Raw genomic sequence first — 12985 nt, 5'->3', positions numbered from 1 at the left:
GTGTGTGTGTGTGTGTGTGTGTGTGTGTGTGTGTGTGTGTGTGTGTGTGTGTGTGTGTGTAGACCAAAAACACATCTAACGCAGACATCAGGCCCTGAGCAACTGTGACTTGTCCTCCAGTGCAGAGTTTTTCAACTTTTTCTGAGCCAGGGCACATTTTTTTCATTGAAAAAATCCGCCAGCAGAAAACATAAAAAAAATGAAACCCAGTAGCCGATTTTGACAATAAAAAGTCACACTTGTTGGATATGAATTCAAAGCATAACCAAGCATGCATGACTATAGCTCTTGTCTCACAGTAGGTGTACTGTCACCACCTGTCACATCACACTGTGACTTATTTGGAGTTTTTAGGTGTTTTCCTGTGTGTGGTGTTTTAGTTCTTGTCTTGCGCTCATATTTTTCTCTTTTTTTCTGGTATTTTCCTGTAGCAGTTTCATGTCTTCCTTTGTTTTAGCAATCAAGAACATTTCAGTTGTTTTTATCCTTCTTTGTGGGGAAGTTGATAGTCATGTCATGTACGGATGTACTTTGTGGACGCCGTCTGCTCCACACGCTGCAAGTCTTTGCTGTTGTCCAGCATTCTGTGTTTGTTTACTTTGTAGCCAGTTCGGTTTTAGTTTTGTTTTGCGTACCCATCCCTAAGCTTCAATGCCTTTTCTTAGCGGCACTCGCCTTTTGTTTATTTTTGGTTTAAGTGTTGGATACATTTTAAATTATTTATTTATTTTTATTTTTATTGTGATTACTTATGAGGTATATTGTGAAAACATTGAGAACAGGAAATGAACAAACGTTTTGGCCTCTGTTATGCAAAAGAAAAGGGGTAGGCTTAAATAAGCACTGCTTCTTCCTACTCCTTTTTCGAACATGTTAAAAAGAGAAACTGGATTTTGTGATGTAGCATGTTGTATGCTTGCATGTTCCAAATAAACTCAAACTCAACTCCACTCAACTTTTTACCGGAACGCTGCCTCCCGCATATTGTGATCACGACAAACCATGTTTCCGACATCTACCAAGCAATTAGCTACCTGCTGCCACCTACTGATATGGAATAGTATTACACGGTTACTCTGCCGAGCCACAGACAGTACAGACACTCAACAGCGGCACATTTGCGGTTTATAATTACTGGTTTGCAAAAAATATTTTTAACCCTATAAAGTGAAATTACATCATCTCCCACGGCACACCAGACTGTATCTCACAGCCGCGGCACAGTGGTTGAAAAACACTGCTCCAGTGTGTGACCAGGCTGTGGTGTAGTTGCATTGCAACGTAGAACGGAGCACCAGCGTTTACTTGCTCAACAAACGGAGCTCATTTTTCTTGGGTGACTCATATAAGTAGTAATCGCAACTGCTGTCAAAGGGATATCAGCTTGCAGGCTTGCTAATGACTTCAAGACCGCGTCCAAAGGTTGCAAAAATCTTCCAATCAGCTCAGTTTTTGTTACTTTGTCTCAACGCTTTAAAGGCCTACTGAAATTAGATTTTCTTATTTAAACGGGGATAGCAGGTCCATTCTATGTGTCATACTTGATCATTTCGCGATATTGCCATATTTTTGCTGAAAGGATTTAGGAGAGAACATCGACGATAAAGTTCGCAACTTTTGGTCGCTAATAAAAAAGCCTTGCCTGTACCGGAAGTAGCAGACGATGTGCGCGTGACGTCACGGGTTGTAGGGCTCCTCACATCTGAACATTGTTGACAATCATAGCCACCAGCAGCAAGAGCGATTCGGACCGAGAAAGCGACGATTTCCCCATTAATTTCAACAAGGATGAAAGATTCGTGGATGAGGATAGTGAGAGTGAAGGGAGAAAAAAAAAGGCGAGGGCAGTGGAAGCGATTCAGATGTTTTTAGACACATTTACTAGGATAATTCTGGAAAATCCCTTATCTGCTTATGTGTTACTAGTGTTTTAGTGAGATTATAAAGTCATACGTGAAAGTCAGAGGGGTGTGGTGACCGCCAGTGTCTCTGATGGAAGCCATGGAGGAGCCAAGAAAGTCGCAGCTGCCTCTTTGACAGCTGCAGAGGACTCAAGCTCCGCTCATGTCTCCGGTAAGAGCCGACTTATTACCACAATTTTCTCACCGAAACCTGCCGGTTGACATGTGGTAGAGAAACATGTTCGCTTGACCGCTCTGTTCCATGTTAAAGCTTCACAACAAACAAAGAAACACCGGCTGTGTTTTAGTTGCTAAAGGCAGCTGCAATCCACCGCTTTCCACCAACAGCATTCTTCTTTGACGTGTCCATTATTAATTGAAGAAATTGCAAAAGATTCAGCAACACAGATAACCAGAATACTGTGTAATTATGCGATTTAATCGGACGACTTTTAGCCGTTAGTGGTACTGGGATAAAATGTCCGCTCCAACCAATAACGTAACAAGCACGCTTCAACATAAGCGTCAGCATTCCGCGACATTTTCAAGAGGACACTTTGTGGGAAATTTAAAATTGCAATTTAGTAAACTAAACTGGCCGTATTGGCATGTGTTGCAATGTTAATATTTCATCATTGATATATAAACTATCAGACTGCGTGGTCGCTAGTAGTGGGTTTCAGTAGGCCTTTAAAAAAGAAAAAAAGGAGTGAGGAGTGTTTGATTAAAGGGGAACATTATCACCATTTCAAAAGGGTTAAAAACAATAAAAATCAGTTCCCAGTTGCTTGTTGTAATTTTAAATTTTTTTTTCAAAATTTTACCGGTCCCGGAATATACCTAAAAAAAAAAAAAAGCTTTAAAGTGCTTGATTTTCGCTATTTGCGATGCAACTATCCAATTCCCTGTGACGTCACACAGTGCTGCCAATACAAACAAACAATGGGAATACCACAGCAAGATATAGTGACATTAGTTTGGATTCAGACTCTGATTTCAGCGGTTTAAGCGATTCAACAGATTACGCATGTATTGAAACGGATGGGTGGAGTATGAAAGTATTGAAGAAGAAACTGAAGCTATTGAGCGAATATCTATTGACGCTATTCATAGCCATAGCATGGCCGAATAGCTGCGTTAGCATCGCCGGTAAAATGTGCGGACCAAACGATCAGGACTTTCGCATCTCTTGACACTGGAGCAACTTAAATCCGTCGATTGGTAAGTGTTTTTTTCGCATTAAATGTGGGTGGAAGGAAACGTAATATAGTTGCAAATGCATCTACAGTCAACATCAACAAAACTCACCTTTGTGATTTTGTTGACTTTATCGTTGCAAATGCATCTGCAGGTTATCCATACATCTCTGTGCCATGTCTGCCTTAGCACCGCCGGTAAATAGCATGATAGCATCGATTAGCTGGCAGTCACGCCGCAACCAAATATGTCTGATTAGCACATAAGTCAACATCAACAAAACTCACCTTTGGGATTTCGTTGACTTTATCGTTGCAAATGCCTCTGCAGGTTATCCATACATCTCTGTGCCATGTCTCTCATCGCCGGTAAAATGTGGAGACACTCTGGCACATTCAATGGGGGTCTGGCGGCAGACACTTTCGCATCTTCGGGCCAGTGGTGCAACTTTAATCCCTCCCTGTTAGTGTTGTTACACCCTCCGACAACACACCGCCGAGGCATGATGTCTCCAAGGTTCCAAAATATTGTCAAAAAAACGGAAAATAACAGAGCTGAGACCCGGTGTTTGTGATGTGTTAAAAATGTAAATGGCGGCTGTATTACCTTGGAGACGTCACATTCTGACGTCATCACCACATGAGCGATAAACAGAAAGGCGTTTAATTTGCCAAAATTCACCCATTTACAATTCGGAAATTGGTTAAAAAAATATATGGTCTATTTTCTGCACCATCAAGGTATATATTGACGCTTACATAGGTCTGGTGATAATGTTCCCCTTTAAGTCAGGGTGACAAGCAGATGATGATGTCATTATTTTTATTTCAAGCAAAAGAAGTTTGGAGTTTTTTGTGCAGCAGCTCCGTGCAACACAAACAGGCTGCAAAATGTAAGGTCCCTTTATTGCAGGGGTAGGGAACCTATGGCTCGCGAGCCAGATGTGGCTCTTTTGATGACTGCATCTGGCTCTCGGATAACTGAGCGGACATTGCTTAACACGATAAGTAATGAATAATTCCACTTGTAATCACAGTATTAAAAATAACATTCAAAATATAAAACATTCTCATGCATTTTTAATCCATCCATCCGTTTTCTACCGCACCTGTTCAAGAAGTTGCGTTAAAGGTAAGAAGTTATTCATTGATTATTGGTTAGTGTGGGGCTTGCCCTCCTGGGGGTTCTTCAGACCACCAAGCACCGACATGAGAGCCTGTTTCAGGGTTACAATATTGTTTTATTTTTCAATTAGTCTCTCAGTTGCTTTCCAGCAATTGTATTTTTCTCTTTCGTTCTCGTTCGCGCTCTGGCTCCATCCCCAACCCCGTCTCTCCTCCTGGCTGCTGCTTATAACAGAGCGACAGATGATTAGATAACAAGGCCCATGTGGGCCATCTACACACCTGTCGCTGATTTCAAGGCCGATCCTGGCAACACCCCGCTTCGCTGCAGGCCCGTAGGCCACGCCCCATCCACATTTAGCTTCAGAATAACAGAGTTATTACAAAGAAAAAGAGACCTATTATACTCTAAAAATGTTGGTCTTACTTAAAAATGCACGCGTTTAGTTGTGTTCAGTGTTAAAAAAATATTATATGGCTCTTAAGTAAATACATTTTAAAATATTTGGCTTCTTGGCTCTTTCAGTCAAAAAGGTTCCCGACCCCTGCTTTATTGTGTGCAGCTCCGTGCCCTACATGGAGATGTCGGTGTACGTATGTTGGAGGCCATGCAGGCTATAAGTGAACTCCATGCTTGTGCAGCTGTCTATAAGGCCTGCTTGCTTCTGACACGTGTTGGGGGAAAGCAGCGAGAACAAATGTCTTCTCTTGACCCTCACTGGGATGTCTTCTTCTCTCCCTTCCTCCTGACACATGCTGTGCACACACAGGACTTACTTTCACATCAGTCTTCCTCTCTTTTAGTTCTTTTTTTCTTTCTTTTTTTTGTACATCTCTCATTGTGTGTCAGCGCCACATTGTCTGCGAGCACGTGATCCCAGGCAGACAAAGGGCAGTGGCGTTGGAGTGCAGGAATGCGAGTGCAGCAGATATGCAAGCCAGATTGTAGGGATGAGCTTGTACAGAGCGCTCTGATGCTAATCGAAAGCAGTCCACCCTTCATTCTCACACAGAGAGAAAAGTCCAGCGTCCTGGGGAAGGTCTGACGTCACCATCAAAAGTGTACGTACACTTGTAAAGAACATAATGGCTTGAGTTTCCAATCAATTTTGTTTCATCTGACATCACACGGACAAAGATAATACCTTCTGGAGGAAAGTTCTGTGGTCAGATGACACAAAAAATGGAGCTGTTAGGCCACAATATCCAGCAATATGTTTGGAGGAGAAAAGGTGAGGCCTTTAATCCCCTGAACACCGTTCCTACCGTCAAGCATGGTGATGGGCCTGTTTTGCTTCCAATAGAACTGGTGGTTTAAATGGAACAATGAAAAAGGAGGATTAGTTTCAAATTCTTCAGGAGAAGTTAGTCATCAGCCCGGAGGTTGGGTCTTGGCACAGTTGGGTTTTCCAACAGGACAATGACGGCAAAAGTGGTAAAGGAATGGCTAAATCAGGCTAGAATGAAAGGTTTTAGAATATAATTTGTTATATATTATAACAAAATGCTGGTTGGATTTTAACCTATTTAAAACATGTCATCAAAATTCTAAAATTAATCTTAATCAGGAAAAATTACTAATGATGTTCCATAAATTATTTTCTTAATTTTTTCAAAAATATTCGAATTAGCTAGTTTTTCTCTTCATTTTTTTCTGTTGAATTTTGAATTTTAAAGAGTTGAAATTGAAGATAATCTATGTTTCAAAATAAAATTTTCTTTTTTTCCATCTTTTCTCTTCTTTTAAACCGTTCAATTAAGTGATTTTCTCATCATTTATTCTCTACAAAAAACCTTCCGTAAAAAGAAAAAAAATGTACGACGGAATGACAGACAGAAATACCCTTATATATATATATATATATATATATATATATATATATATATATATATATATATATATATATATATATATATATATATTAAAGGTAAATTGAGCAAATTGGCTATTTCTGGCAATTTATTTAGAATAGATTTCCCAAAGTCCTTACTTAAAGGTGTGGACAATGCTGAAGAAACAAGTCCATGTCAGAAAAGCGACACATTTAGCTGAACTCCAGGAATTTTGTGGTGAAAAATGTAAGCAGAAGCTTGTGGATGGCTACCAAAAGCGCCTTATTGCAGTGAAACTTGCCATGGGACATGTAAGCAATTATTAAAGGCCTACTGAAATGAAATTTTCTTATTCAAACGGGGATAGCAGGTCCATTCTATGTGTCAGACTTGATCATTTTGCGATATTGCCATATTTTTGCTGAAAGGATTTAATAGAGAACATCGACGATATAGTTCGCAACTTTTGGTCGCTAATAAAAAAGCCTTGCCTGTACCGGAAGTAGCAGACAATGTGCGCGTCACGTCACGGGTTGTGGAGCTCCTCACATTGTTTACAATCATGGCCACCAGCAGCAAGAGCGATTCGGATCGAGAAAGAGACAATTTCCCCATTAATTTGAGCGAGGATGAAAGATTTGTGGATGAGGATAGTGAGAGTAAATGACTAGACAAAAAAAAAAAAGGCAAGGGCAGTGGGAGCGATTTAGATGTTATTAGACACATTTACTAGGATAATTCTGGAAAATCCCTTATCTGCTTATTGTGTTACTATTGTTTTAGTGAGATTATATGGTACCTGAAAGTCGGAGGGGTGTGGCCACGGGTGTGGTGACCACCAGAGTCTCCGGTGGGAGGAGGCAAGAGAGTGCGCAGCTGCAGGAGGATGCGAGATCGTTCAATTAAGTTTTTTCATCATTTATTCTCTACAAAAAACCTTCTGTAAAAGGAAAAAAAATGTACGACGGAATGACATACAGAAATACCCATTTTTATATATATGTATATATATATATATATATAGAGAGAGAGAGAGAGAGAGAGATATTTATTTATTAAAAATAAATTGAGCAAATTGGCTATTTCTGGCAATTTATTTAAGTGTGTATCAAACTGGTAGCCCTTTGCATTAATCAGTACCCAAGAAGTAGCTCTTGGTTTCAAAAAGGTTGGTGACCCCTGATCTATTTCATTCCGAACTCTTGTGGACTCCACGTAATCAGTGCAAGATTGATGAATATAGTACGATTTGAATTCAATTCAGTTTGAATTAAATTACATCTGATTTATTTTTTGAGTGGCTTGTGGCCTCTATGCGTCTTCAAAGACTCAACTTTAATTCAATTTGATTTCATTTCATTTAAGACTCAAAGTAATGTTTGCTTTTATTTGTAAATTATGAACCAATGTCCATGTCGGTTTAATAAATTAGGATTATTTTATAGAAAATGTTTTATTTAAATTGAATTAAAGCCCTGCGATGAGGTGGCGACTTGTCCAGGGTGTATATATATATATATATATATATTGTGTGTATGTGTGTGTGTGTATATGTATATATATATATATATATATATATACACATATATATATATATGTATATACACATGTATGTATGTATGTATATATGTATATACACATGTATGTATGTATGTATGGGCTTCACGGTGGCAGAGGGGTTAGTGCGTCTGCCTCACAATACAAAGTTCCTGCAGTCCTGGGTTCAAATCTAAGCTCGGGATCTTTCTGTGTGGAGTTTGCATGTTCTCCCCGTGAATTCGTGGGTTCCCTCCGGGTACTCTGGCTTCCTCCCACTTCCAAAGACATGCACCTGGGGATAGGTTGATTGGCAACACTAAATTGGCCCTAGTGTGTGAATGTGAGTGTGAATGTTGTCCGTCTATCTGTGTTGGCCCTGCGATGAGTTAGCGACTTGTCCAGGGTGTACCCTGCCTTCCGCCCGATTGTAGCTGAGATAGGCGCCAGCGCCCCCCGCGACCCCGAAAGGGAATAAGCGATAGAAAATGGATGGATGGATATATATATAGATATATATAGATTTCGCAAATTGGCTATTTCTGGCAATATATTTTATTGTGTATCAAACTGGTAGCCCTTTGCAATAATCAGTACCCAAGAAGTAGCTCTTGGTTTCAAAAAGGTTGGTGACCTCTGCTCTAGCAAGAATAGAATGCTGCGTATAGCAACCCATTCCCACAATGCATTGGGAACACTCAGGTGACATCCAGTGAAAGTCCAGTTGGCTCCGTGCGTGGTCTACAAACATCTAAACCCCATTCCATTGGCCCCTGTGGCTGTAGGCAACCTCATCTGGGATTTACCACATCTTTAAAGTGCCTTCAAATTGACCCTTGGGAAAGATGTTTGTTGTTTTTCATTTTGAGGTAATGAAACTGTTAGATTAACATCCAAACGTGTGTGTGTGTTTGTTTTTGTGTGTGTGTGTGTGTGTGCTCACCACTTCCCCTTTGTGTGCGCAGGGTACGACTTTGCCGCGGTGCTGGAGTGGTTTGCCGAGCGCGTGGACCGCATCATTCTCCTGTTCGATGCCCACAAGCTGGACATCTCGGACGAGTTCTCCGAGGTGATCCGCGCCCTGAAGAACCACGAGGACAAAATGCGCGTGGTCCTGAACAAGGCCGACCAGATCAGCACCCAGCAGCTGATGAGAGTCTACGGAGCGCTGATGTGGTCTTTGGGGAAGATCATCAACACACCTGAGGTACACGCTCACTTCCTGTGTGGATTTGTTCCACCTTCTATCACACTTTGTGCACCACTCAACCAACTTCATTCATCGCAATAAAATACTTGTCAAACTGTGGCTTTGAACTAGGGATGCGCCATGAAATCAGTTGTTTGTGTTGTGCAGCTAGCTTAGCCTTCTACTGGAAGTGTGGGCTTTCTTTACTGTGCCGGAAAAATACATTCCGCTGTTGTGCAGGAATTCCCCCGCTAGGGAAGAAGACGAGCTTCAACACCATCGCGAAAATTTATGGAAGCAGTACGAAGCTTCCTGTGCCGCTAAGCCAAGACCGAGCGTTAATAGCGGCGACCACAGCAAACGTGAAGCCACAGGACGGATGACAAAGCGTTAGTTACATCAGGGGGAGAAGTTTGAAAGAAAATACCTTAGGCTGAAAGAACTTGAATAATTGTTTGTGTTTGACTTCATGGTACATCTAAAGCAGGGGTCACCAACGCGGTGCACTCGGGCACCAGGTCGCCCGTAAGGACCAGATGAGTCGCCCGCTGGCCTGTTCTAAAAATAGCTCAAATAGCAGCACTTACCAGTGAGCTGCCTCTATTTTTTAAATTGTATTTATTTACTAGCAAGCTGGTCTCGCTTCGCTCAACCTTTTTAATTCTAAGAGAGACAAAACTCAAATAGAATTTGAAAATTCCCCCAAAAATATTTTAAAGACTTGGTCTTCACTTGTTTAAATAAATTCATTTATTGTTTTTACTTTGCTTTTTATAACTTTCAGAAAGACAATTTTAGAGAAAAAATACAACCTTAAAAATGATTTTAGGATTTTTACACACATATACCTTTTTACCTTTTAAATTCCTTCCTCTTCTTTCCTGACAATTTAAATCAATGTTCAAGTATTTTTTTAATTTATTATTATTGTAAAGAATAATAAATACATTTTAATTTAATTCTTCTTTTTAGCTTCTGTTTTTTCGACGAATAATATTTGTGAAATATTTCTTCAAACTTATGATTAAAATTCCAAAAATTATTCTGGCAAATTTAAAAAATCTGTAGAATCAAATTTAAATCTTATTTCAAAGTCTTTTGAATTTCTTTAAAAAATTATGTTCTGGAAAATCTAGAAGAAATAATGATTTGTCTTTGTTAGAAATATAGCTTGGTCCAATTTGTTATATATTATAACAAAGTGCAGATTGGATTTGGATTTTAACCTGTTTAAAACATGTTATCAAAATTCTAAAATTAATCTTAATCAGGAAAAATTACTGATGTTCCATAAATTCTTTTCTTAATTTTTCCAAAAACCTTCGAATTAGCCAGTTTTTCTCTTCATTTTTTTTTGTTGAATTTTGAATTTTAAAGAGTCGAAATTGAAGATAAACTATGTTTCAAAATGTAATTTTAATTTTTTTTCGTGTTTTCCCCTCTTTTAAACCATTCAATTAAGTGTTTTTCTCATCATTTATTCTCTACAAAAAAACCTTCTGTAAAAAGAAAAAAAGTGTACGACGGAATGACAGACAGAAATACCCTTTTTTATATATATATATATATATAGATTTATTTATTAAAGGTATATTGACCAAATTGGCTATTTTTGGCAATTTATTTAAGTGTGTATCAAACTGGTAGCCCTTTGCATTAATCAATACCCAAGAAGTAGCTCTTGGTTTCAAAAAAGGTTGGTGACCCTTGATGTAAAGGCACATGTAACTGTTATCGACCTTTTATGATTTATGAGTGGTGGGAAAGAATGCTGCTTGTCATTTTTTTATGTTCTAGAATTGAAAGTGGCCTTACTCTGGGGCAGGCTCTTAAATTGCACTATTTTATTCATGTACTACTGTCAGGGAAATACATCATTGGAATATTTGTTGGCAGTCAAGAGATGTGGCTCCATTTTTTTTCATCGCTGTCAGCCAAGGAAAATCCCTATATTAGCCACACCGTTTTATAAGCCGCTGGATGCAAAGTGTAGGAAAAAGTAACAGCTTATTTATGCTGTATTTGATCATTGTGTATTTTTACTTTCAGCTCAAATGAAGTGCCTTTTTTAATCCTGCAGGTGGCATGTGGCCTTTACAAAACGTTACCACTGTATCAGTGCTCTGGCAATACAGCTAGTGAGTGTGCCACACGCTCTCCGAGGCCTCATTTACCCATCTTTCATCTCATTTTTTACCAATATTGGACATACTTGCATGAAACATTACCTGTGCACATCGTGTAATGATAACACCTTTTTGTTTTCAGCATTTTCTTCACGGAAAAAAGTTGTGTAAAGTTTTTGGTTTTAGATAGCTTGTCAGCACTTTCAAAAGAATGAGGAGGACAGCAGAAGGTCAAAGTAATAAAGCCGTAGCAGTTGAAAGTGCGAGCAGGTCACATGATCAGCTCTCAGGTGATACTTTTCCGTCTCTGGGAGTCAATGTTCAGTCAAGGCCTTTAAGAGTCAATTATTCACTCACTTTGTGGCTTTTAAAGAACTTTTCTTCCACGCCGCTCTTTTCACTTCCTGTTTGCATTTCACAAACGTACGTGTTGATGCTGCAGCCCAGCCACACCTTTCCTTCCTCCAGGTGGTGCGCGTGTACATCGGCTCCTTCTGGGCCCAGCCCCTGCTGGTGCCGGACAACCGCAAGTTGTTTGAGGCCGAGGAGCAGGATCTCTTCGTGGACATCCAGTCCTTGCCTCGCAACGCCGCCTTACGGAAACTCAACGACCTCATCAAGCGAGCACGCCTGGCCAAGGTCAGTCCTGGCACAGTCCAGAGTTTGGATTTGGTCGCATGGTAAACAGCAAGGGTGTCTCAATACTGATTGTTAGCGATATGAATCCATACCTTTATTGAAATGAAGTCAATTGATCAATTAAAGGCCTACTGAAAGCCACTACTGGCGACCACGCAGTCTGATAGTTTATATATCAATGATGAAATATTAACATTGCAACACATGCCAATACGGCCGGTTAGTTTACTAAATTGCAATTTTAAATTTCGCGCAAAGTATCCTGTTGAAAACGTTGCGGTATGATGACGCGTGCGCGTGACGTCACGGATTGTAGCGGACATTTTGATCCAGCACCGATCCCAACTACAAGTCGTCTGCATTAATCGCATAATTACACAGTATTCTGGACATCTGTGTTGCTGAATCTTTTGCAATTTGTTCAATTAACAATGGAGACGTCAAAGAAGAAAGATGTAGGTGGGAAGCGGTGTATTGCGGCCGCCTTTAGCAACACAAACACAGCCGGCGTTTCCTTGTTTACATTCCCGAAAGCTGACAGTGAAGCTTTACTATGGAACAGAGCGGTCAAGCGAATATGGTTCTCTACCACATGTCAACCGGCAGGTTTCGGTGAGAAAATGGTGGTATTAAGTCGACTCTTACTGTAGTTATGAGCGGAGAGCCTGCATCGTGCCTCCTGCAGCTGCGGATTCTCTTGCCTCTTACAAACCGGACGCCCCCGACCTTCAGATGCTTACACCGTGGAGGAGGGGGGGGGGAATCTCAGCCCGGCTGCCTTGCCTCGTCGAGAAACGTGGCTTCCATCGAAGACACTGGTGGTCACACCCCCTTCGACTTTCAGGTATTACCATATAATCTCACTAAAACACTAGTAACACAATAAGCAGATAAGGGATTTTCCAGAATGATCCTAGTAAATGTTTCTAATAACATCTGAATCGCTCCCACTGCCGTCGTCTTTTTTTAATTTTTTTTAATTTAATTTTTTAATTTTTTTTCCCTAGTCCTTCACTCTCCCTTTCCTCATCCATGAATCTTTCATCCTCGCTCAAATTAATGGGGAAATCGTCGCTTTCTCGGTCCGAATCGCTCTCGCTGCTGGTGGCCATGATTGTAAACAATGTTCAGATGTGAGGAGCTCCACAACCCGGGACGTCACGCGCACATCGTCTGCTACTTCCGGTACAGGCAAGGCTTTTTTATTAGCGACCAAAAGTTGCAAACTTTATCGTCGATGTTCTCTACTAAATCCTTTCAGCAAAAATATGGCGAAATGATCAAGTCTGACACATAGAATGGACCTGCTATCCCCGTTTAAATAAGAAAATCTCATTTCAGTAGGCCTTTTAAAGCACAAACCTTACGATCGTTTTGGGGATTTTTATTTTGGCGGCACTTACAAGTCATAAGGAAATGAATGATGCAGACACGTTTATT

At 40.3% G+C, this 12985-nt stretch overlaps 1 protein-coding gene across 1 annotated transcript in view; it reads left to right on the top strand.

Moving 5' to 3' along the window:
- ehd1a (EH-domain containing 1a) overlaps window positions 1-12985 on the top strand; it is a 47820-nt gene that overhangs the window by 28299 nt on the left and 6536 nt on the right. Inside the window, exons 3-4 of the mRNA XM_061900158.1 lie at window positions 8557-8798; window positions 11375-11545. Coding sequence (XP_061756142.1) covers window positions 8557-8798; window positions 11375-11545 — 413 coding nt within the window. The remainder of the gene's footprint in view (window positions 1-8556; window positions 8799-11374; window positions 11546-12985) is intronic.

Source organism: Nerophis ophidion, linkage group LG05 (assembly GCF_033978795.1).
Source record: "Nerophis ophidion isolate RoL-2023_Sa linkage group LG05, RoL_Noph_v1.0, whole genome shotgun sequence".
NCBI lineage: Eukaryota > Metazoa > Chordata > Actinopteri > Syngnathiformes > Syngnathidae > Nerophis > Nerophis ophidion.
This window is presented reverse-complemented; position numbering and strand designations above follow the sequence as displayed.